This window comes from Erpetoichthys calabaricus, chromosome 1 (assembly GCF_900747795.2).
Source record: "Erpetoichthys calabaricus chromosome 1, fErpCal1.3, whole genome shotgun sequence".
NCBI lineage: Eukaryota > Metazoa > Chordata > Cladistia > Polypteriformes > Polypteridae > Erpetoichthys > Erpetoichthys calabaricus.
The window spans coordinates 148,021,494-148,048,877 of NC_041394.2; the positions used below are offsets into that span (position 1 = coordinate 148,021,494).

General features: G+C 35.2%; 1 protein-coding gene across 12 annotated transcripts in view; it reads left to right on the forward strand.

Annotated features, from left to right (window-relative positions):
• Positions 1-27,384, forward strand: part of plekha5 (pleckstrin homology domain containing, family A member 5) — a 493,187-nt gene that overhangs the window by 305,551 nt on the left and 160,252 nt on the right. For 11 of the 12 annotated variants that reach the window (XM_051935446.1, XM_051935440.1, XM_051935428.1 and 8 more), the window contains 3 exons: positions 4,464-4,568; positions 13,998-14,070; positions 18,943-19,043. In XM_051935446.1, coding sequence (XP_051791406.1) covers positions 4,464-4,568; positions 13,998-14,070; positions 18,943-19,043 — 279 coding nt within the window. Of the gene's footprint in view, positions 1-4,463; positions 4,569-13,997; positions 14,071-18,942; positions 19,044-22,095; positions 22,624-27,384 lie in introns of those variants that run through there. The other variant, XM_051935433.1, reaches the window with a different exon arrangement.

A 27,384-nucleotide genomic window follows, 5' to 3' on the forward strand; every position in this document is an offset into this window, starting at 1 on the left:
ACAATATTCTAATTTTCCGAGATACTGAATTTGGGACTTTCATTAGTTGCCAGTTATAATCATCAACATTAAAAGAAATAAACATTTGAAATACATCAGTCTGTGTGTAATGAATGAATCTAATATACAAGTTTCACTTTTTGAATGGAATTACTGAAATAAATCAACTTTGTCTTGATATTCTAATTTTATGACCAGCACCTGTACATGTGCTTTCTCAATTTTTTTATTTTTAATAAATTTGTAAAAATCTCAAGTAAACTTTTTTCACATTGTCATTATGGGGTGTTGTGTGTAGAATTCTGAGGAAAAAACTGAATTTAATTCATTTTGGAATAAGGCTGTAACATAACAAAATGTGGAAAAAGTGATGCGCTGTGGATACTTTCTGGATGCACTGTATATACAGTACTGTGCAAAAGTTTTAGGCAGGTGTAAAAAAATGCTGTAAACAAAGAATGCTTTCAGAAATATAAACAATGGTTGTTTATTGTTATCAATTTACAAAATGCAAAGTGAGCGAACAAAAGAAAAATCTAAATCAAATCAAGATTTGATGTTACTACCTTTTGCCTTCAAACCAGCATCAATTATAGGTACACTTGCACAAAGTCAGGGATTTTGTAGGATTATAGTCAGGTGTATGATCAATCAATCAATTAATCTCCTTCTAGGAGCATTTAAGGAAAATGCAAGATACGGTATTGTTAAGTATTACGGTGTAGCTTATTTCAAATTTGCATGCTCTATTACTGTATATGATTCAATATAACAATGTGTCTTTTAATATAAATTAGAAAAAGTAACAGTCCTAGCACAGAGAGAGTGAGATTCCACAGACATTTTTCACCCCATGTGGAGATATGTTTTGCTTTACTTTATTTCCAGACCTCTAACTATCTTATTATCTTCTTTTGTAATGTACCATGGATGTCCTTCGATTCTGTTTTTAAAGTTAATTTTTGGTTTAGAGTCTTATCAAAAACTAAATAAACAAGGTCATATGCTTGTCTTAGTTTAGTTTGCACTACCATTTTGGAAAATATCTTAAAACAGCTGAAAGCATTTCTTGAGTTTCTGATTCACATCCACTGCAGGACAGATTCTGCACAACTTGTCTTTGATTTTTAAGAAAACAAAAATTGAGCTGTTTAGGGGAAAACTTTTGTCATCTGAATAAACAATACTGAGAAGTTTATACTAATAATATTTAACTTTAATAAGCACTTCGAGCAAAAATACATTTAACACAGCCTGTTGGTTTTTTTTACAACCAAAGAGCAAAAAGACAAAACTCAAAGCAGAACAGAACATAGACTTGCAGTACTGTAATTGACAACTCAAATGAGGCCTACTGCAACTGCCATTCATAGCTTTCAAACACACATCTGGCAAAGATCTGTTGTTGTTTTTTTTTTCCTCTTCTCTAAAGATAAGTATTGTTCAGGCAGACATTACTGGACAAATGACAATTTTTTTTACCTTCATCAAAAAATACTACTGGTATTAACACTAGAATTACCAGAGTCTACGAAAAAACTCGTAGATCCGGCCCACCTTAAAACCGTTCTCACCTCTCTTTTGTCTTCTAAATGTGCCGATTAAGAGGAGCAGCGAGCAGCCAGCTATTCCATCCTCCACCGTCGCAGAACGTTCACTAAGTTTTCCCAGCTCATGCCTTGTTTGATTATCTGGGAGTGACTGAACTGCTGGAGTTTTAGAATGGAAATAATAGATCGTTATTTGGAATACATGCATTTCATACGTGTTCCGTTTCTACAGTAATCTGTGTAAACACATTGCTAAAACAGAAACTTTTTCATATTTTAGTAATAAATGTTACAAAATGTAGGCATAAACTATAGAATCTGTGAAGCCTGAAGTCCAAACATCAAATAAACACTTTTACAAAAGGTTCAAGGATGATACAACACCTTCCGTGGCTTAACGCTACAGTTTGCTGACTTGGAGTACAGCAGCCCTACCGTGCTACAGAGACCTGAGTTCGATTCCCAGCTTTGGAGAAAGTGGACATTAAATGTATAAATTGGTGTGCACTGTAAATCGTTAAGTTTAAAATGTCAATCGCGGTTATTTCTGTTGATTAATTCATGCTTTTTTACTTAGAGTCAGAACAGGAGCTTTTTCAGCTTATTCAGCTTTTGATCTGACTCAAACAGCGCCAGTATAACTTCACACCCGATCTGATGCTGTTCGTTTTCAAATAATATTGCATTACTTCGACGATGATATTTTCTGATTGGTACTATTCGCGTCATAAAATGATTTCTTCAAAACGTCACATATATTTGTCTCTTTCTTTTTTTAAAATGTGCGTTGTAGCACGCAGCAACTGACCACCTGCATGTTCTTACGCACACTGAATAAGACAGCGCTATATGCAATCATCAGATTCAAATGTTAACAGTTATATAGCACGGAATGGAAATCAGCAGTTCTTAGCATTCCACCACGCAAGCTGTCATGTCAACCGCCTACTGTAACTTGCTTTCTTTTTGCTTCGATTGTAGTCTTGAATAAAAGTGCACTTGTTTTGTTATACTTTTACATCAACATATGTTCCTGTGTTTGAGCGACACAGGCATGCTCAAAAAATACATGTGTAATGCCACGAAAAGTGCATGCAGACACTTCAGTTCGCAAGCATTGGTACGACAATGCAGTCACAAGTACACTGCAGAGCTATAGCGCGTCTATGTGAAAACAGCAGTGTCAGATGGGGAGTGTCTGATGATTGCATATAGCGCTGAAGTTACTGCTCTTTACTATGCTTTCCTCTGCATGTCCTGGAATACAAAAGATACAGCATACAGTAACATGTGGGGACTGGCAAGATTGTGGGGGGGGGGGGGGGGGGGAGACACGCGATCGTATGTACCGTGATACACTGCAGAGCTATAGCGTGTCTTTATGTGAAAACAGCAGTGTCAGATGGGGGAAGGGGGGTGGTGGTAGGGAAGGATCCTCAACGCGACTGAGACAATGAAAAGTAAATTTAAAAAAAAATAAACAAAGCTAACCTTTACAAATATCATAAATTACACCGGCTGTTACAGACTGAAATCAAATGTATCTTTTTATTCTAAAATAGTGAAAATAAGAACACTTCCCAAAAGGGAGTTGTGCAGGATCGAATTCATGATCTTCTGATTTCCAGTCAGCGACTGATGCTGTTACGCCACGGAAGCAGTGATAGCTAATGAGTGTCAATGTCACACACTAAGGTGGCTTTTTTTGGCGGTGGCTTTTTTTTTGTACCTTTTGTGAAATTGTTTCTTTGATATTTGGACTTCAGGCTTCATACATTATATAGTTTATGCCTACATTTTGTTATTTGCTACTAGAATATAAAAAACATTTCTGTTTTAACAATATGTTTACACAGATTACTGTAGAAATGCAACACATATGAAATGCGTGTGCTCCAAATAACGATTTATTATTTCCACTCTAAAACTCCACTTCACTCCCAGATAATCAATCAAGGCATGAGCTGGGATATGCTCGTGCACATTCTAAGTCGGTGGAGGGATGGAATAACCGGCTGCTGGCAGCTTGTCTTTATCAGTACATTTAGATGACAAAAGACGCTGGCGGAGAGGTGAGAACGGTTTTAAGAAGCGATTTAAGGTGGGCCGGATCTACAAGTTTTTTCGTAGGCTCTGGTAATTCTAGTGTTAAACAATCTGCTCTTTTAAATTGTGAGATGTATGTGTTATATTGTAAACATATTTATCAGCTGATTTTGCTTTTCACTTTGCTTACCTACATTTTGTTAAACAGTATAAGGAGCTACACAGATCATTTATCAAAATGCTTTCATAAGAGAAAATAAATTCATCATAAGGTTTCTACCCAGTCAGTTTTCTGTTTTATTTTATTGTACCTACTTTTGTAGCTTTACAACTGCAGACGTGCTCTGATTCTGTTGGTAGTTTACAATTGCCCGTTACTCAGAATCCAAAAAACCCGAGTACATAAGGAATGTTACGTCAAGTAATAGTAGCTATTGAAAGTGTTAAATTGAATGCAGCAGTGGTATTGAAAACAGCAGAAAGCAGATGTATAAAGTCTATTGTATTTATGACTCATTATGACTCATAATTTGATTGACTGTGTGTTAATTCCTATTAAACAGCTATATTTTTCTGATCCAACACTGTAGTTATTAACCTGCTGATAAAGATACGATTTTTTTTTTTTTTAACAAATCTACTTATTGGTGACAACAGGGATTAAGATTTTCTAGTCCATCTTGGCCATCTTATTTTAAAATTATTTAGAGAAAATGCCTTTTTTGATATATTTTTCTTTTAACAAACATTTATCAATAATAGGTTTAAAGCTTGACAACAGTTTTATGCATTAATGTCGACAGCCTATCCCACTATCAGTATGTGCTTTATCTATGTGTTTTGTTTTGATATTGCACTATCTTCTAGGCTTCAAGATCATCAAAAAAAGTTCATAACTTTGGAAAGAGATCCAACTCAATAAAAAGAAACCCAAATGCACCTGTCATCAAGAGGAACTGGCTTTATAAGCAGGTACTCTTAATATTGTTTTATTTTTCTTTGTAGTCAATGCTGTTTGTTTTAACAATCATTTCTTGTAATGGAACACAGTCAGGTACAACAGTGGACAGTGATACAATTTTCATAATTTTGGCACAGCACACCTCCACAATGGATTAGAAATGAAGCAATCAAGATGTAATTGAAGTGAAAATTTCTAGTTTTAATTCAAAAAGTTTAACAAAAGCATTGTATGAGGCATTTAGAAAACACAGCCATTTTTATACATGGTCCCCCAATTTTCAGGGGCTCAAAAGTATTTGCATAAACTAACATAATCCTCTCTCTCTCTCTCTCTCTCTCTCTCTCTCTCTCTCTCTCTCTCTCTCTCTCTCTCTCTCTCTCTCTCTCTCTCTCTCTCTCTCTCTCTCTCTCTCTCTCTCTCTCTCTCTCTCTCTCTCTATATATATATATATATATATATATATATATATATATATATATATATATATATATATATATATACACACACACAGTAATCCCTCCTCCATCGCGGGGGTTGCGTTCCAGAGCCACCCGCGAAGTAGAAACCATATGTTTATATGGTTATTTTTATATTGTCATGCTTGGGTCACAGATTTGCGCAGAAACACAGGAGGTTGTAGAGAGACAGGAACGTTATTCAAACACTGCAAACAAACATTTGTCTCTTTTTCAAAAGTTTAAACTGTGCTCCATGACAAGACAGAGATGACAGTTCTGTCTCACAATTAAAAGAATGCAAACATATTTTCCTCTTCAAAGGAGTGCCCGTCAGGAGCAGAGTCTGTCAGAAAGACAGAGAGTAAAGCAAACAAATCAATAGGGCTGTTTGCTTTTAAGTATGCGAAGCACCACGGCACAAAGCTGTTGAAGGCGGCAGCTCACACCCCCTCCGTCAGGAGTAGAGAAATAGAGAGAGAGCCAGAGTAAAACAAAGTCAAAAATCAATACGTGCCCTTTGAGCTTTTAAGTATGCGAAGCACCGTGCAGCATGTCCTTCAGGAAGCAGCTGCACACAGAAGGTAGAAACGTCCCTATCGTCTAGGTGTGCGAACAGCCCCCCTGCTCACACGCCCCTACGTCAGCGCAAGAGAGAGAGAGAGAGAGAGAGAGAGAGAAAGTAAGCTGGGTAGCTTCTCAGCCATCTGCCAATAGCGTCCCTTGTATGAAATCAACTGGGCAAACCAACTGAGGAAGCATGTACCAGAAATTAAAAGACCCATTGTCCGCAGAAATCCGCGAACCAGCAAGAAATCCGCGATATATATTTAAATATGCTTACATATAAAATCCGCGATGGAGTGAAGCCGTGAAAGGAGAAGCGCGATATAGCGAGGGATCACTGTATATATATATATATATATATATATATATAATACACACACACTTTTTCCACATTTTGTTATGTTACAGCCTTATTCCAAAATGGATTAAATTCATTTTTTTCCTCAGAATTCTACACACAACACCCCATAATGACAACGTGAAAAAAGTTGACTTGAGATTTTTGCAAATTTATTAAAAATAAAAAAATTGAGAAAAAAATTAATCCATTTTGGAATAAGGCTGTAACATAACAAAATGTGGAAGAAGTGATGCGCTGTGAATACTTTCCGGATGCACTGTATATACAGTATATATATATATATATATATATATATATATATATATATACATATGTATATATATATATATAATATATACATATGTATATATAATATTAAAATTCTAAGCCTAAAAATGTAACGATTTTATGTGACTTTTTATGTCACATTTTTGTTACGCTTTAAATCGGGCTTATTTTAAAACCTACATATATATGTTTGATATAATTCTTTTCAGAATTTATCCAACTTTAATGTGATGTTGTTACATTTTCAGATTCTTACTTAATTTTTAAATTATAAACTAAAAAATATCAAGAACTCTTGTCCCGTGAGACGAGACTTTATGCCAAAAGAATTAACCATGCCTAGGGCCAGAAATTAAAGACAAAGAGTAGGACAGCTGCTGTACAGGCTTTTAAATGTTCGAAGCGCCGTGCAAGATGCAGATCACGTGGCACAGCAACAGCAGCAAGCCAGCAGCTGATCGAGCAAAGAGGAGGTAAAAAAAAAAAAAAAAAACTATTTTTCCCATTGTATCACCATTTAAGACGGGGTTTCAGAGGAGCGACTGCATCTCCTTGGGGTGCGTTCAGCCCCCCCTCTTCAAAACGTGAGTGGCAGAGATGTGAAATGGCTGGTGCGTAGCGCAAGCTGAGAGGGGTTGGTGAGCGAAGCGAGCAGGGGGAACCCCCTAGTCATAAATATAACTATGCCTGAAGTCTGGAACCCATGCCCATCTCCAAGTGTTTGGTTCCCACCCTACTAATGCTTTGACAGGACTCTACTGCCGCAGTTTTCAGGTGCTGCTTGTTCATTAGACTTTCTGCATTCAGTTTTGTCTTCAGAAAATAAAATGCATGTCCAGCTGGGTTGAGGTCAGTTGATTGACGTACTCATTGAAGAATATTCCATTTCTTTAATTTGAAAAGCATTTGGTTTGCTGTCAAAGTAAGTTTTGGCCTGTTATCAATCTATATTTTGAAGCATTGTCCTATCAGTTTTACAGCATTTGTCTGAATCTGAGAAGACAGTATAACCCTCTACACTTCAGAAATCATTCTGTAACTTTTGTCAGTTGGTTGTCACACATACTCATGATATAACACTGCCTTCACCATGTTTCACAGATGATATGGTATTCTACAGATCATGAGCCATTCCTTATGTTCTCCATAATCTTCTTTTTCCATCATTCTGGTACATATTGATCTTAATTTCATTTGTCCCAAGAAATCTGTTCCAAAACTGGACTTTTTTTTGTTTTTTTTTTTAATATTTTCTGACAGTCTAATCTGTCCATCCTATGCTTGAGGATTACCAATGGGTTGCATCTTGTGGTAAACCCTCTGTATATACTTTAGTGAACTCTTCTCTTCATTGTACATTTTGGCAGTGATAGGCCTACTTCTCAGAAAGTGTTCTTAGTTTGGATAAATCTCAAGAAGGTTTTTCTTCACCAAGGAAGGAATTCTGAGATCATCTAGCACAGTTGTTTTCCATGGTTGTCCAGGCCTTCTGATGTTGCCTAGTTCACCAGTGTGTTTCTTTTCTTTAAGAAGATACCATATGGTTGATTTGACCACTACTGGTGTTTCTTATGTCTCTCATATGGGTTTATTTTGTTTTTTCTGCCTAATGATGGCCTAATTTTACTGGTATGGACAGCTCTTCTCATATTGAGAGTTCACAGCGACAGCTTCCAAATGCACATTCCGCACTTGGAATCAACTCTAGACCTTCTACCTGCTTAATAGTTAATGAAATAATGAGGGACCTGCTTACACCTGGCTATGGAACAATTTGTCAGTAAATTGTCCAAATTCTTTTGAGCCCCAGAAAATGGGGAGACCATGTATAAAAATTGTTGTTAATCCTAAATGGTGCATACTATGTTTCTGTTAAGGCCCTTGAATTAATGCTGAAAGTCTACACTTTGATCTTGTAATTATTTCTTCATTGTAAATGCTTTGTGGTGGCATATAATCTGAAATTATGAAAATTGTGTCACTGTCACAATACTTATGGACCTAACTGTACATTTTTGATGGGGAGTTTCGTGCTAGGTGAAATTTCTTTACTTGTATCTAAGATAATATTCCTTTTTTACAGTGTATTCAGATAGTATTCAGACCCATTTGCTTTCTGCACACTTTATATTGTGTTGTAGATTTAATTTTAAATGGATAAATTTGCCATTTTATTCTATCAATCTGCACTCAATAGTCCATAATGACAAAGTGAAAACATGTTTTCAGAGCTTTCAGACATCCTTGGCTAAGATGGAAGAACCTTTTGTGTGTGTATATAAGTATAAGTAAGCTGCTGAATTTTAAACTTTGTGAAGGTTGTGTAGGAAATGCTTAGGAAGGCCACTGAAAAAATAATTACAGCAGTTTACATACAAGAATACAGTAAGTGCCTCCATGGTAGGATAATCTAGATAGAACTGAATAGGCAAAATATTCGAAAGATGAAAATAATCAGATTTACAAACAGCTTTCATGTGAGTTTTAGATGACAATTCAGAATAAAACACAAAGTGTTACTTTATAACGTTATTGGAATTAAGATTACTACTAGATCCAATATATCACCTCAATAATTTATTCACATTTTAGTTGTTATTCTAATGAACATTACTTTGGCTTCAAAAACTGAACAAGTGACAAAGCTTTAATGTTTGCTGATTCTTTTTTGCAATGAAGTATTCTGTTTTATAGCCCCACTACCTGTGTGTCTCTGCTATAAAGCACATCTGCCAGTGCATTAGATGTCATAGAATTAGGGTTTTCTCATACTTCAAATTTAAGTTAATTGACATAAACTACTGGCCGATATGGAAGCTTTAAACATTAGTTAAAAACATTTTTTTTAAATGGTAGACAAATGACATGTACTGAGAAAGGCACAGAGTTTGAAACTTGCTCCAGTTTTTACTTCCTCCAGGAAAGCCATGCTCCCCATCCCATGAACCTAAACTGCAGAGGCCAGTTAAAAAATGGATGGATTGTTTAACAGACAATTGTTCATTCAACACGTAGACCTGTCCATTATATTCTGAGCATTACCAAATTGAAATGATATTGAGATTAAATATGCAAATGCATTTTGCTACAAGGTAAAGGGATTGGATGTCACAGGTGATTGTCACATCATTGAGCCCTTGAAGCATGCACAAATCATTTATATGAATATCTAAAAGAATTTCATAGGGGAATTAAATGACAATAATAAATGTGCTTTTTACACTGAAAGAAGAGTGGGATTTTCCTGTTTTAATACATTACCAAATTAAGTCAGGTCGGATTTTTAAACAATTGATATGATCCCTGCAGTCCTGCACTGAAATTCAAGGACTGTTAGTTTGTTTTTGCAGCATTCATTATTCAGAGAAAGGAAATTTAAACACAAGTTTCACCCCCTTTATATTTTATTTAAGAACCAGCTTTCTAAAGAACATGGACTTATACTTTAAAGAAACTGAAGTCTAATTGATTTTAACCTCCAAAAGTGAGAAGGTCCTCAATGCAGAACCAAAGTCCAGGGGATAGAGTTTAGGAAAGTCCAGCTTTACTTAAACAACTGCTAGGAATATGGGAGACTGTGTATTTTTGGTTCAACTCTGCCCCATGTAGTGAGGCAAGGAACAGGTTGGATCAAATATGACTTCACAACTTGGATTTTTATATCTGCAGCAAAGGGGAACTGGCCTAAAGTTGACTCCAACAAGTGCTTCTCATTTTCTAAAAACCACAGCTTGATCCATGCTGCAGACAATGTCCATAATGATTGGCTCAGGAGATTAGAGAAAAAAGTAGATACTGAAGTTGATCACATAAATCAATTTTGCATTATAAAGAGCTGCTAGGGAGTATTGTATGTAACCAAACTGACACTCAAAAGGGGATATTCCCATTTACTTTGATTAGTGAGTGTTCTTATAGCATTCTGCAAGAGGTAAGATATTACACCATTTAGACTCAAACGTGTACATGAAACCAGAGATATTTATATAAATTGTGAATTGTACTTTCAGACAGTCTATTACTCTCTAGTTGATAATTACAGGCTAGATTCATCTTCACTTCTACGCTGTAACAGAAGACAGATATATATTGAATGTTTATCCAAAATAGTGGTTTAAGGAAATCCAAGGATCTTAAATTTTTCATTCCTAAGGATCTTAACTAGTTCTTGTTCTGAAGGAAGTTTCTAGAGTGAAATAAAATGGGCTTCCCTCAAATTTCTCCAATCAAGAAGGTAGTAATATACCCCAGCAATATTCTGGTAAAGTTTCAATGAGGATTCAGAATGTTTCACAGCACAGAATAGGAGCTGCTAAGAATGACCAATGATCTGGAGCTGGTGGCTGATTCAGGGAGGTGCGCAGTGCAAATTTTATTGGAGTTGATCCCTGCATTTGAGGTGGTTGATCATGAAATTGTTATTAACAGGCTTGAGTGTTGGGTTGGTATTCGGGTTACTGCTCTTAAGCAGTTTGCGGATTACCTCAATGGCAGGACGTTTTCTGTGCATGATGGTAGCTCAGCCGCTTCTATCACTTCCGTAACCTGTGTTACCCCCCAAGGGGTACCCCAAGGGTCTGTCTTGGGTCTGGTCCTCTTCTTTTATGTTACTGTTCTGCTCCTACTAAATATGTATAACATCTCATATCATTGTTATGCTGATGATACATAAATTTACTTCCCATTGCAATTTTGTGAAATGGAGTTGGTGACAAAGCTTTTTAACTGCTTAGATGATATAAAACACAGGATGGCACTTCATTCTATTTGGTGAACCCACTGTTACCTGTAACATTGCTAGCACACTGATCCACTTGTCCAGTACTTAAAGCCATATGCTGAAAATCTCAGTGTGATTTTGGATCCAGGTTTTAAATTTTACAAACAGATCAATCCTGTGGTAAAAAGTTTTTTTTTTTCAACCTCAGGACGATCAATAAAGTCAATAAAGATCAATAAAGTGGATGGAACAATAGAGAATATTTTAAAAACCTTGAGCAACTAATTTGCTAACATCTTCTGTGATATGGCGAGTTATGGGTAGTTACTTTGTTTATTCTGCAGCCTGAACTGCTGTTTCCTTCCCGAGCCTCCTTCCAACACTACTAATCTTCCATAACTTCAAGCACATAGCTGCCTCATCCTTTGCCTTGACATACATCACCAGTTGCACCTTGTACCACACTTGAAGCCAGAAGGCAACATCATCTGCAATCACTTTCCCTTAAGTGCATTATCCAATCCAAGCCAGATTTCTTAAGGAATAAATGTTGGTAACTATGCATCCAAGTCAATAAGTTTTAGCAGAGGTGGTCTCTGTCTCCACCCCACTTCCACACTCTGCAACATCTTCTTTCATGTCTTGGTGCTAACACTAATGATTTTGTTACGTGGCATTCCTTTTCTTCAGCTATAATTAATTAAATTAATAATTAATTATAATATGTTATAATTATATTTATCTATATAATGTTTTTTTAGTTTCTAAAGATATTACTTCGATTTTTATGACATGCTGGACATATATTTATTACTTTATAAAATATTAAAATAATTACAATACATGTGAAATACCTAAGCACACTATTAACAACAGGTGACTATTCTGTGTAGGAAAGTTGCTCGATGACTAGCACAGCACTCTAGCAGTACAGGTACTTGAACAGGCACACGCACCACAGTGCATTTTATACTGACTTAATTGTAAGAAAGCTTTTGTCTCAGAGGATTAGTTAACTGAGTTATTACTATATTTTGTATCAATTTGCATATATGTGGCATTCTGTGTTCTTGTCATGGTGTTAATATCACTCTCACTGTTTTGAGAAGACATGGATTTCATTGTGTTTTGCACACTGGTAATTCTCTGTCAAGGTCAATTTACAAGGCTTCTTCAATCAAGTTTAAATACTAAAGTGGTCAGCAATTTTCTGGCATTAATTCTGTAAAATGAATAAAGCATGCAATAATTTCTCTATTTTTAGTTGTTTTCTCTGTTACTTTGGTGCATTACACTCTGTTCTTGATTTATGGTCTGTTTTCCTATAATTTTGTTGTACTTATGTCTGTTTGATACTGAATAATAATCTTACGCATTTTGCAAAGCATCTTATGATTATATGTTTAATGGCAGTATTAATTCACTTTAAATTAACAGGATCAATAACAAGCAATATATTATAATTGTTAGTGTTGCTGATTTTATGAAACATTTTATGATGAGTGAGATGTAGTTAGTCAAATATACAATCAGTACTGCATTCCGATCAATGTTATGAAAGAGTGCTCAAACTGAAATAGTCTCTAAGTAGCATGTATTAATGGTGGTTGTGGACCAAAAAGAATTCAATGGATTGAGCTTGTTCAGTGTTAATCTAAACAAGACATCAATTTCCCACTGAGTTATTGAGGGTGGGTTACCATTCTTCCAACTGAGTAAAATAAGATGATCACCAAACAATGCGTTTCAATCAAGATCAATGTGTAGAATATGGAATTTTTTACATGAATGCTTTTCACATAGTAGTGAAGAAAATATCTTGCTGATGGCTGAATTTCATCCATTATCTGAAATTTTAAGTAAAAGGTACCGTTTTCATCATAGCCTGATCTTAGGTTGTGCACTTAGAATTAAAGTGGTAAATTCTGGAAATACTAACTTATATCTTCATTATTATTAGATTGTATAGCATCAGAACAGATAATAAGGGAAAATTAGGAAAGATGAGAAAAGGCTTCTATCTTGTACATAGAGTACTCTTTCTCTCTCTCTCTCTCTCTCTCTCTCTCTCTCTCTCTCTCTCTCTCTCTCTCTCTCTCTCTCTCTCTCTCTCTCTCTCTCTCTCTCTCTCTCTCTCTCTCTATATATATATATATATATATATATATATATATATATACACACACACTCATTGAGCAAATTATGCACCTTTTACCAAGTATGCTAACCAGCTGCTGTGGTGCCACGTCAGAGTCTTTGCCTGATGCTATAACGTCTAAGGTTCAATCCCCGTAAGGGTGAGCAAAGGTACGTACACCTGATGAGCCCCAATTAGGCCAAAACATGCATCATGTACTCTTTGAATTATTTGGCAGATACTGTATCACATATCTATGGTTTGCTTCCCGCAACTGAGAGGACATGGCGGATGTTTGCCAACTGGCCAACCAACCACACACGTTACATGATAGGTAACAATCTAAATTATCAGAATCCGATTCAGACCTATAAATACAGTATAGTAAAATCTTATAGAAATGCACAAATATCATGATATTTGTGTTTGACGGGGTGCCTGTTTCTCATTGCTGGAATATTTTTAATTCTTTACATTTATATAATGCTTTTGATGAGCCCAGGAATTTGGGAATAGATTTAGTTCCAAGGAGAACAGTACCACTTTCTGGAATCGATAAGGGTCACACAGAGATTTCCCTACTTGCACATTACAAATAGAAGGAATAGCAAAAACTTTCACCACATCCGTGCATCCACAAACTGAGATTGTCTCTACAAAAACAGTGCATGAATTTTGTGTACAATAATTTAGTTACTTTCCAATGAATGAAAGCTTTGTTTATATTTGCTGGCAACAAATTTGCTAACTCATTAGTATTTACTAATGTATTTTTAAATATGCAGATGCTGGAATAGTGACAGTACCTGACTAGACATTTACTAAGGATATCTAAATGTACACTTTGTTATTAAGTAATTTTGTGACATTAGTTAAATAAAAACCCTCCCCTCCCTTCACCCTCACATTTGCATTCTTATGTTATTCTAGGATAGTACTGGAATGAAACTTTGGAAGAAAAGATGGTTTGTACTGTCGGATTTGTGCCTATTCTATTACAGAGGTAAGTAACTTTTCTGAATGTTTGGTTACTGTAGCCTTTAATTTTGCGCACAAAGTCTAAATTATAACTCGTAACATTTATAATGAAACATTTGGAGTTTTCTTTCTGCTGAAACAGAAAAATGATATACCAAATATGTTATGCTATATGTAAAGTATTTAATATGAAAAAATGTTTTGGGATATATTGTAGTTTCTTTAAACTTAATGGTTCCTTATTAGGGTGTTCAGTTGATTAAAAAAAAAAGAGGCAAATGTAATTTTGTGACCTTATGCTGCTAGTTGGGTTTCCTGAGATTATAAAAATTAAAGATACAGATTTTACAAGGTTATGAGTTTAAACGCTTTTAAATTTACATCACTTCATATAGTATTAAACACATGACTATAAGAATCACATTTACTTACGTTTTATGTCAATTACCATATAACTTAATACATTTAATTTGATGGCATATGGTTAAGGAAGCATCCTCCTAATGAGAGTAAAATGTTGTACAAAGTCTATTGTCAGTGTTTTATTGTCGTATATGATCTGTCTGTTACTGTTTATCTGCTTTGTTTAATTGCATGAATAGCAGAGGAGACCAATAATTCTCTTACATAATTTAACATAAAATCTGAGAAGGGAATCTAGAAATTTCCATGAATTTCTGTGAGCTAAACAGTATTCAAAAATTTTGGCTACGTTCTTGACACTTTGAATAGTTTAGCCTTTTTTGCATCCTAGTAGTAACTTCTGTTAAGACACTTTGTTTAAAACCAGTTATCACTTAATTGGTAGTTTTGAAACACTTCTAGTGCAGTCATTACCTTGGACTTTTACATTTCTTCAAAGAAATCAGAGCTAGGAAATGGTTTGCACTTTACTGCTGTTTTTAAGAGTTATTCAATATGCAAAATCTTGTCTCTGAAACATACCTTATTTTATCAATATTTTCTACTTTATATTTTTTCTCAGAGACTTAATACTTTAGTCATCCTCACTAAAACATTTTAGAAAGTTATGTTAAAGGTGACCTTGGTGGGGTATAAATATTGTAAAGCAAAACAATTCCATTTAGTCTTATTAAAACATAAAGTCATGTTAAACTAGTCACAAGTCAGTAGAATTAAGACTCAAGTCTACCTCAAGTCAATTTCTGTGACTCGGGTTGCCCACCTCTGGCAAAACGTTAGTGGAAAAGGAGTGTAGAGTTTGAATCATACTAATAAAAAGGACCATATCCCATTATTTACAAAACTCTCCAGAGGTAGTGCTAGTTGAGCCTGTCAAAAGTCTTCGTTGCATACTGTGGGGGAAAAAAAAGCAGTGGAAGAGCTTCCAAATAGTCATTGTGGATAATATAAGAGAAGGTGCAAATTGTCATCAGCTTGGGGGAATGGAATTAAACCAGCCTCATTGAGGCTTAGCAGTGACCATTTGCAGATGACAAGCTAGCATTTGTGCCAGTAACATCATATCTGCATTTATCAATGACATTGGCTGGTAATTAAAACATTTAGTAGAGTCCTTATCCTGCATTTAATAGAAGAGATAAAGTAGAGATTAACACTACAATTACCAGAGCCTATTAAAAAAAAAAAAAAAAAAAAAAAACTAACCTTTTCCAGTATCATAAGTTACACTGGCTGTTACAGACTGAAATCAAATTTATGTTGTTATTCTAAAATTGTAAGAATAAGAGCAGTTCATTTCTCGAAGTGGAGCCGTGCGGGATTGAACTCGCCACCCTCTGATTCCCAGTCAAGGGCTGATACCATTACGCCACCGCGGCGGTTGTAGTAAGACTGTCAATGTGGCATGCTAATGCGGCTTTTTTTTTTTTTAATTTTTTGAATGAAAGCGCACGTGTTCTCTTATTTGTACCTTTTGTGAAAGTGTTTCTTTGATATATGGACTTCAGGCTTCATACGTTATATAGTTTATGCCTACATTTTGTCATTTACTATTAGAATATGAAAAACGTTTCTGTTTTAAAAATGTGTTTGCACAGCCTACTATAGAAATGGAACACACATGAAATGCGTGTATTCCAAATAATGCTAGAATTATTTCCACTGTAAAACTCCACTTCAATCCCAGGTAATCAAATCAAGGCAAGGCTTGAGCTAGGAGAAGTTCATTCTAAGTAGGTGGGGGGAAGGAGTAGCTGGCTGCTAGTAGCTTTTGTTTATCAGCACATTTAGATGACAAAGGACTCTGGCGGAGAGGTGCAAACGGATTTAAGACGCGATTTAAGGTGGGACGGATTTACGAGTTTTTTCGTAGGCTCTGGTAATTCTAGTGTTAAAGAAGATAAAGCTGTGAAGAAGCTATATCAGAGGATAGAATCTGAAGTAAAGGTTTGAGCTATGTAAAGCTAACAGTATGTCTTCTTGGATTCTTTCCAATCCTGTAGATTTTCCATTGAAAAAAGGATTTGATAGCATCGTCTAGCTCACTGATAGCAATAGGAGCCTAACGTAACAAAGCTACAGCTGGAGTAAGATTAGATATAGCTAACAAAGAAAGAATATGGGGAAGATCAGCCAAGAAAAGTTCATAGGTACACTGATCATTTGTTAATTTCCAGAGAGATTTTGGTAATAGTTCCATCTTTTGATTTGATAGCTGAAACGGAGTGAAAAAAAAATCATTTATGTATTCTAAGAGCCAACAGTTTACTTGACTTTACTCCATAAATTATAATGTTATGCCCTAGCACAATAGAAGTAGATTTGAAATCTAGCCTTGCTTAAAACAAATCCATTGAACTCTGCCCTGGTCTGAGAAATGCAGGCTTTTTGTGTTTTGTCCGATATTCTGGGCCATGTCGATTCTAGATAATTCAGAAATAACTCAAGTTAGAAGCCAAAGAGACAGAAGCATCACCGATAAGCCCACTTAAACAGCCTTTTAAACAAACTTTTGATCTTGAAATGAGTCAACATTCTTCAATATGAATTTGTTCAATTTAGCAGAAAGTTGTTTTTTAAATGTGTTGTTTTTGTCAACTGAGAGATTAAAATGCCATCTTGTCCTTCAAAGGTAAAAGCCCAATAGCTGTATGAAAGAAAGCAATATGGTAAGCATCTCTAGAAAAGAAAACCACAAGAAGTATAAAAGGCAGTGATAAAGCAAATTTAACTTCAGCATGTGGTGTGGATTTTGAAATATTGGAACTAAATTACAGGAGATATTTGCATGTAGAATGTCGAAAGGAGATTGATATTCTGGCTGGGACACTTCAAAGAGAGCAGGGAGTATTTAGTTTAGTTAATTTTAAAACAAAAACTTTAGAGGCATTAAATAACTATTGGATTAAAAATAATTTGTTGTTCTCAAAATAAAGACAAACGTTGTTGGTATATAATGAAGTTTTTTGAGGGAACCCCTAAAAAGAAATAGGTAAATTTAAAATTAGAACTATGCAGAAATATAGGTAAAAGTTCAAGAAATTAAACCGTAAAACAGATAATGAGCATCCTTGTTTGGCACTTCTGCAGATTCTAAATGGATGAGCTATGTCAAAATTAGTGTGAATAATAGCATATCTAAAAAATAGAACATTTTAATAATATTGATTAAAACAAAAGTCAAAAATTTTCAATCAATAACCTTTCCCAGCTATAGTGAAATCAGTGCTGCATGTCTAAACACAGAAGGAGCAGTGTCAGTGGTGTAAGTAAGACAGCATATCTGGAATGAGTTTGGCTAACAATTTCAGAATTTGTTGAGATTTGGTGACAGCTTGAGTAATTGAGCTTTTGCTCAGTTCTGATAGGTGGATGATCAAAGCTGTGTTTATGAAGGATTTCATTGAAACCAAATCAATAGCAGCTCTAGGCATGTAAATCAAATTTATGTTTATGTTTTTTAATTTTTATATATAGTTCCCGGGTCTAAAATAAAGTAAAAATAATGTATACCACATTTTGGCTGCTTTAGAGACCAAGGGATACGGTCATACAACATTTATTTTTGTTTTTACTTATGTTAAAATTAATTGCACTCTCCCATTGTGTTTTTCTATGGGCACCACCATTTTGAGACACAACAAATACATCGTTGTTAAAACGTTGCTAGGAGAGGTCAACTGGAAATGTGTGGTGCATGACATCACCAGGTCAAAAGTTTAAAGATTAGCGTTGTATACTTCTTGATTGTCTGACTTTGTGGGTACATCTTAAAAAGCCTATTGTAATTCTCTTTGAACATAATATTTTTTGTTTTGTTTTTTTTTTTTTTACAATTTCTTTTCTGTCTCCTTGATCTTGATCTTCAACTGACATTTGGCTCAGCTTGTATATAAATTCTTTGTTCTGAATCTCTCATTTTGAATCTTGAATATGATTACTGTTTCACATTCTGGACTCTGTTCACTTGATTCTTTCAGTTTTGATCTTGACTAGATTTATATAACCACAACTGTCTCCCAATTCCATTTCTTTTTCCAAACTGCTTCTACCCCATGTAGACAATACATTAAGAAGGAAGAACCTCATTGAAAAAGTCTAGTATGGCTTAGTAGTTTCCAAATCCAACACCTCCATGAGTTCCATAATCAAAATGGGATGGTCAAGTCAACAGCCATCTTCTTGAGTTAACCTAAGAAATGCTAGTCATTCCAAAAATGAATTAATATCAGAAAACATTCCCAGAAATATAAAGTTTAGGATGTTATACAGTAGGTTATACTGTATTTTAAACCTTTTGTGTATGTGGGAACAAGAATACATTTTTTTAGCTAACTCTAATTCATTTTATGATGTATAATTTCTATTTTCATCACCAGGACTGTTTGTAGCATAAGGTATTTATTAGTTAAATTCTTTTGTTCCTATTTTATGTGAATGACAAATAATAAATAAATACTGTTTTCATTTTTAGATGAAAAAGAAGAAGGAATTCTGGGAAGCATCCTCCTTCCTAGTTTTCATATTTCAATGCTTTCTGTGGATGACCATATAAATAGAAAGTATGCTTTTAAGGTCAGAACATTTTTTCTGTCTTAATAAAGGAATACCAAGTATTATTTCCTTAAAAATAGTATTTAATATTTTTTCACTTAAACTTTTATTTTCTACCCTATGATTTCCCCATAAAAATAGGTTGATCTTTCATAAGCATTTTTTTCGCTGCTTAGTCAGTGTTCTTTTATTTTAGTAGAGTTAATAATAATAATTTAATGGAGATATTCAGTGATAATATTTTAGAAAATATTAGAAACAGGCTTGAAGCATGTTGAGAAAAAGTAATTAAGTAGGATTTTAGTCCCCTTTTCAAATTTAATATCTGGATGGGAAAAAGTTATAAGATCAGTGTGGGAAAGAAGAACAATATCTTGATATGAGTTTGTTTCAGCTGCAAAAAATGCCAAAAAAAACGGAGCATTTTGACGTGTTGGGAAGTCGATCATGTGTACAGCCAAAAGCCAAGCACAGCTACTTTTATAACTTATGCACTGTGCATGCACAGGTAGCCTCTCACCACAGTTAAGAGACAGAGGGGGAAATAAGTATTTGATCCCCTGCTGAATTTGTAAGTTTCCTCTCTTACAAAGAAATGAATAGTCTCTCATTTTTATGGTAGTTTCATTTTAATGGAGAGAGACAGAATATCAAACAAAAATCCAGAAAAAACACATTACGTAAAAGTTATAAATTATTGATGTTGATGTTCATTGGCAAACTTAAGACAGACCTGTGCATGTGCCTTCCTGAGCAAGGAGACCTTGTGGGTGTTGCAAGATTTCAATATATTATGGCATAGTGTGTTACCAATGGTGTTCTTGGTGACTGTGGTCCCAACTGCCTTCAGATCATTAACAAGCTCCTCCTGTGTAGTTTTGGGCTGATCCCTCACCTTTCTCATGATCATCCTGAGGCAAGATCTTGCTTGGAGCTTCAGACCGAGGGAGATTGATGGTCATTTTATATTTCTTCCATTTCCAAATAATCATACCAACAGTTGTCATCTTCTCACCAAGCTTCTTGCTGATGGTCTAGTAGCCCATTCCAGCCTTGTTCAGGTCTACAATCTTGTCGCTGACATCCTTTGACAACTGTTTGGTCTTGTCCATCATGGTGGAGAGGTTGGAATGGAAGAAATTGATTCTGTGGACAGGTGTGCTTTATACACATAACGAGTTGAGATCAGGAGTGTCTATAATTGATCGATTGATTGTAATCTGTGTGCCACATGGGCACTCAGACAATCTGTGGGAGCCAGAATTCTGGCTGGGTTGTAGGGGATCAAATACGTATTTCTCTCAATGACATGCAAATCAATTTATAACTTGTATGTCATATGTTTTTTTTCTGGATTTTAGGTTGATATTCTGTCTCTCTCCATTAAAATGAAATTATCATAAAACTTAGTGATCAAATACTTATTTCCCCCACTGTAAATGTGAAATCTGTTGTTAATGTTAGTTTTCTGTGTAGGAATGAAACAAGCTACTGAGGCCAGGTTTGCATTACCCCAAGCACTTGCTTCCACCTGCAGGTTCTGAAATCTACTCATCAGCAGTTTCCATTTCAACAAGGCTGTAAGCCATATGTATGGCTAAAAAAATGTGTGTCTGTAGTACCTCTGATTTCATCTGTCATTCTGTGTAATAGCACCTTATTATGCTACAACTATTGAAGTGTTACTGCAATCCAAAAGTCAGTTGAATGTGCAAATGCATTAGCTGTGATTAACTGGGTTTTCAGCTCTTACATTTTCTTTGTAATTTTTTTAATATATGACTGGCAACAGTGCTTGTAAATGGAATATATAGGACTCTGGGTCATTATAATTAATTAACCACTGGAAGTTTTTTCAATCAACCATGTTGATTGGCAACATCTCTTGTAAAGAGAAAGAGATGGAGACTCTGCATTTTCTTTTTTATAATTAGTCTTTATTTAGTGATCAGTCTCTGCTAAGTGCAAAGTATAGGTTGAATCTGTTTTATGTAATCAGTTTGCCTGTTCACACAATATGTATTTAGATCTTTCTTTTGATGTTGTGGAGCATGCTAGTTTAATCACCTATGTTAGGAAGTGTTTTTGTAATATTATGTAATATGTTTTGTAATGTATTATTCTTAACTATGTTGAGAAGTGTTTTGTAGTATTTATTTTATATAGACCCTATCATAGTGTTTGATTATTTCCATCACTTTACAAAGCAATTAACAATTTTACAGTTTTAACAGCTTAGTCCTGTCAAAACTTCTTCTTGAAATTGTTTCATTCTTTTAGACCTGGAGACTTGTGTGCTACTGTTTATTCACAGGGTAAACAATATTCTTGTAAGAGCTCAATATTATCTTTAGTCCTCTGTAATACTAATTGTATCTATTCATTTCCGGTTAGTATTAAAGGTAAAGTATATAGCCAAGTCAGTTTCATCTTAACATTTTATTATATGTAAACCCTGCAACATGTTATTTTTCAGTTAGTTAAGATGTCTATTACATATGTAATAGTCTAGGGAAAAGTTTGAAATTGCGCGTCACACAACTGTATGTGAACTTGGGGAAAAATCGTCTTGTAAGCTTACAGCTAAAATGCAAAAGTGCAAGAAAATATGTGAACAATTTTCACAAATCATCATCTGATTCTCATTGCAAATAACCTAAACTTTTCTTTCATTCATTTATGGTAAACACTATTTGTGTGTTTGTCACTTAATTCTGAGTCTGTGTAATAATTCAGATAAATTCCTTTTCTTTCTAAGATGATCAAATGTGGTCTACTCCCTATAATCTTTTCAGTATAGCATTTTATCATCAGGTAAGGTCAGTCAGCTTGGACATAAAAAGGGCAAGTTAAGTTCATAAATAAAACTAGATTGTACATATTTATAGTTCCATGAAAAAAAAAAAATTGAGTGCATAGTGTCAAAATGTGTTCATCAATTTATAGTTAGATCAGCATGTTTATTTCATTCTACATTTGTTTTATCATGTGAAGCTGAGGAAGTGATAAAAACAGTGCCAAGTTTTTCCTTCATTATTATCATTAAATCATCATTAAATGAGATTATACTTTATTATTGTATTTATTATATTACAGTGTTTTTAGCATTATTTTTATACTATTATTTTCCCTGGAAAGAAGTAAATGTAAGAATACAGAAGGAGAATGGCTGGCAGGTGTTTACAATGCATTTTTGAAGAGATTCTTAATAACCTTTGTATTGTTTACCTTTATAGTAGTTCCATTGCCTCTCTAATGCTCCTTTGATGCCCTTTAATATACTTTAAAAGGGATTGTAATTGCTAGTCTTACTTGTGATTTATGAGATTTCAAACACCTTGAGCACGGGAAAGGTGCTATACAAATAAAATGTATTATTATTATTAGTGATATTAAAGTAAAAGCAAATATGACTATTTTAAGCACAATAATGAGTAATAAGTGTAGTTTGTTTTATTTCCATATGATTATGCTTTACAACTAAATGTTCCAGATGGGACAAATAAAATTTTTTACAATCATTCCTGTTTTGTTTTTTCATGCCTCTTTGGAAATTTTCATGTGTTTGCTGGGATTGAGAATTCCAATTCATCTAAAATAGGTAAGAAGAAAATCTAGAATGTCTTTTAATTTCTGACTTTATACATATATTGTTGACAATTTATAAAACAAAGTTTTTCAATTTAATTTATTTTTATATAGCATGTTCAAAACACCATACACATTTACAACTGCAATGTATGTAAAGAAAGGCATAAAATGCAATAAAAATACAGAAAATACCATGCAGAACACAGAAACTAAACATTAATTTATAATTTTTCTTCCAATATCAAACAGCAGCTAGTGAGATATGGAGCAGTTAATTTCAAATGTAGTCAGGGATGAAAAATTGTCCATGGATTGTTGTTTAGACTAGCCTACCACAATTGGCTAGTCCAGGGACAATTGATATTTAGCCAGTTAAGGTGTACCAAATCTGTACAAAAATTCAATGTCCTCCTTTAGTTCATTAACATATAATATCCCCAATTGCTCTCTATGTGGTTTACAAATTGACATTAAAAAACAGGCTTTGCACATGCTGCCTTGTCTCCTTACTTTGAAACTTATGTAGCTGCTTTATAATTCTGCCTCTGACCAGATTTTCTGTGCAGAATACTGAATTTGGTTGAACTTTGACAAAAAGTTAAGAATATGTGAGGGTCTGACACGTTGACAAAATTATGTTTTAAAACTAACAGTACTTCTGTTGAATGCCACTTAGCTAATGGTAACTCCATCTCTATACAGGTGTTTGTTTGAAAGTTGGCATCCTTGTAAAATTAAGTATGCTGAGTATGCTGTTTGTGTGATTTAAAATTCATTTTCCTCGGGGTTTTTTTTTTTTTTTTTTGCACTTGATGTTTTCTCCATCTTCTGGTATGGCTCATCTGCCTCTCATGCTTCCCTCTTCATTGGTTCAGATAGTTGGTTAAGTTAGGATGGAGCTAGTATGATCATATGATTGGACAGGTGTACAAAAACATATTGTGGGCCAATCTTGTCTCTCACATGGTGTTATAGTTTGTGGTCCAACTGCACAGCCATCTTTGGATATAAATAAGCTTTGTCAATGCATATTATTTAAAATTCAGTATTAGAATGTGTTTGTTACATAAAGAATTTGCTATTTTTCTTTTGTGAATTAACCATATTTCCTATTTTTGCCAACTTCAGTTTTACATGATAGTACTGTATAATTTATAAGTTATCTTAAAGTTTTACTGCTGCAAAGGCTGTAGCTCTTGACTGTTAATTGCGGTTATTACCTGGGTTTAACACATTTTTATTTCTCATTTTAAGAACTAAATTGACCCTATTATTGTTACAATTTTAAAACCATGACAGAGCTGCAAAATATATTTTCCCAGCTGTAAATATATAGTATTTTGCCTTTACTCTCAATAAATCGTCCATCATTGACACATCAGGTTGTCATCCAAAATGAGATTGTGATCACAATGGCTAAATAAATAAATATAAAATTTAATATCTACTTACAGCCTTCCATTCTTACACTCTCTTAATCTAGTTAAAGGACCATGGTGAAATGAAGCCTATTCCTACAGAAATGAGCATAAAATAGGAACAACCCCAGTTTACACATACTTGTCTTAATTAAACATATTTAAAATATTTGGTGTAATGGTGGTGAGGGAGGTACCTAGGATGATACTAGTTTTTCCCCCTCTCTCTCCTTACGTAATATTGAGTTATTCTGATTTTTAAGTGAGATTTTTCTGTACATTACTGTACTAGATGAAAATCATGCCTTCTCAATGTTTGTTTAATAAAGCAAAATATTTTACCAACATTTTTTAAAGCATTGCCTTTAACATGCAAATGAAAAACACTCCCTGACATCTTCTTCCATTCCTCTCATGTGGAATTTACTGATAGGATTTGTATCCCTAAGCCTGTCTAGAAATAACATTGTCAGTTGTATGGAATTTGATTTGTCAAAACCTATACAAGCAAAACTTTAATACAGACATTGGGGCAGCAATAACTGTCATTCTCAAATGGCCAAGAAACAACCAGTTTAACACACACATACCTGGATATATTCATCATATTAATATAGATCTTATTAAGGATAAGAAGATCATATATTGCACAGTTTGTGGATGAGTGCTGGGCTGTTTACCAGATGCAGACGGAAGGAAAGTGATTAGAGAGTGTGTGGGGTTTAATGTGGCAGTTAATAATTTAGTCTTATTTTAGATAAAATCTACATTTCATTCTGAAAAGTAGAGTGATCTCATGTTTTTGGGAGGTGACAACCAGTAATTTTAGAAAAGGTGTACACCACTCTGCAGCTGCTTCATTTCTTTGGCAGTGAGACCCATTGTGATGGAGATGGTTAAATGATTTTAGGAAGCCTTTATTGTCATTTTACCAGTACAATGAAATCGTAAAAGCTACATCTGTAAATGGTGCAAGTGCAACAAACAAGTAATATAAAAAGCACACATTCTATAATAAATAAATACCAAACATAAATAAATAAGGGATGGAAATTATTATCCACTAAAGTAATCATTGTACATACTGGAAATTAACAAAAAAATACTTCCATGAGTTTTTAAAACTTTAAATTCTGATGGCCCAAGGATAAAAACCATCTGCAAATCTTTTTGTCATACTTTTTATGCCCTTGTACTACCCGCTGGAGGGCAGCATTGTGAACAATGAGTGGCCAGGATAGTAGGGGTCTTTAATGATTTTCCTGGCCATGCAGAGCTATCTTCCAGAGAGGGCGGAGAGCAGGTCATGTCAGATTGAGGAGCATGCACTGGTATAGCACGTTGCCGTTCCCACCACATGAGGAAAAAGTTCGGGATCCTGGTTGGCAACCCCCAGGCAGGCACGCAGTCCAGTCCCACCCTCTGGAAATGACCATATATCTGTCGCAGCCAAGTGTTACATGGGTGTCCCCTTGGCCTGGTCCAGCCACACCTCATCAGTGAGGATTCTGCGAGCAAGATCACCCTCAGGGGAATCACACCACTTGGCCGTAGTGCCATAACTGACACTCCCTCACAATGCGGGTAATGTGCCTCATTCAGGACTCCATGAGCAACTGGTCATTCAACATAAAGTCAAACCAGCAGCACACAAGGATACTCCAAAGAGACACAGTACTGAAGGAGTCCAATCTTCATCTCAGGTCACTGGATAGCATCCATGTCTCACAACCATATAGCAAGACAAGAAGCATCAGGACTCTGAAGACGGACCTTCATCCTTTTGCGTAGATATCAGGAGCACCACACACCCCTTTCCAGTGACCTCATGACCCTCACCATGCTCTCCCAATCCATCTACTGACTTAGGAAGAGTTACCAGAGAAATGAATGTCACTGCCTCTCGACAAGGTCAACACTCTCTTCGCAGACGGACACACTGCTGATGGCTGTGCCTAAGTGGTGATTAAAGGACAGGATCTTGGTTTTTATTGCAAGCCATGACACTCGGACTCCTCACTCAGTCTCTCAAGTGTCCCGTTTTGAGCCTCCATTGACTCCTCAAAGATCACAGCATCGTCAGCAAAGTCAAGATCAGTAAGTCTTTCTTCACCAACAGATGCCCCACAGCTGCTGGACCCCACGACCTTGCCCAACACTCAGTCCATGCCAGCATTGAACAGATTAGGAGCAAGAACACACCCCTGATGAACCCTGAAATAAACTAGGAAAAACGCAGAGGTTCTGCCTTCACTCTGCACAGCACTCACAGTACCAGTGTACAGGCCGGCCATGATATCCAGCAACCTTGTGGAGATATTGCAGAGTCTCAGAATGTCCCACAGGGCAGTTCAATCAACTGAGTCAAACACTTTATGAAAATCAACAAAGGCTATGAAGAAACTGCCAATAATCGTGTTTGAGCTTCATGAGAACCCTCAGTGCCAGGGTGCGGTTGATGGTAGACTGTTTTTTTTTTTTTTATAAATTTTATTGTAATCATTCCATACAGATAGATCAGTTTTTATAAAAATTAGGATTGAAAACAAATCAGTGCCCACCCCTGAAAAAGAGAGCATGGCCAACGGAGTAAAACTTAAAGCTAGTAAAAATAAATAAATTGATGAGTTTAATAGGCAGATAAAGATAAATGGAGAAGAAAAAGAAATGGGAAGAGAATCTGCTTCCTCGGTGCTTTAAGAGCTTATTCTAAAATATTATTGATTAGATCCTGCCAGGTTTTGAAAAAGTTCTGCACAGGTCCTCTAAGTGAGAATTAGATTTTTTCCAATTTCAAATAATATAAAACATCAGTTACCCACTGACTTAAAAGAGGAGAGTTAGGATTCTTCCAGTTTAGCAAAATAAGTCTGTGTGCCAATAGTGTAGTAAAGGCAATTGCAGATTGTTTGTCCTTGTCCACTTTAAGACCATCTGGAAGAACACCAAACACAGCTGTTAATGGGTTAGAAGGGATTGTGATACCAAGGCTGTCTGAAAGGCACTTAAAAATTTTTGTCCAGAATGATGTTAATTTGGTACAGGCCCAAAACATGTGACCCAGTGAGGCTGAAACTTGATTGCAGCGTTTGCAGGTTGGATCTTGCCCTGGAAACATTTTAGACAGTTTTAAGTGAGACAGATGTGCTTGATATATAATTTTGAGTTGAATAATTGTATGCTTTGCACATATGGAGCTCGAGTGAATTCTCTGCATTGCTACCTTCCACTCCTTTTCTGATATGTTGAGTAAGAGATCCTTTTCCCATTGTCCTGTTGGATCTTTGAAAGGGAGGGACTGTAAAATAATTTTATATATTACAGAAATGCTGAGTCCTCGAAACTGAGCAATA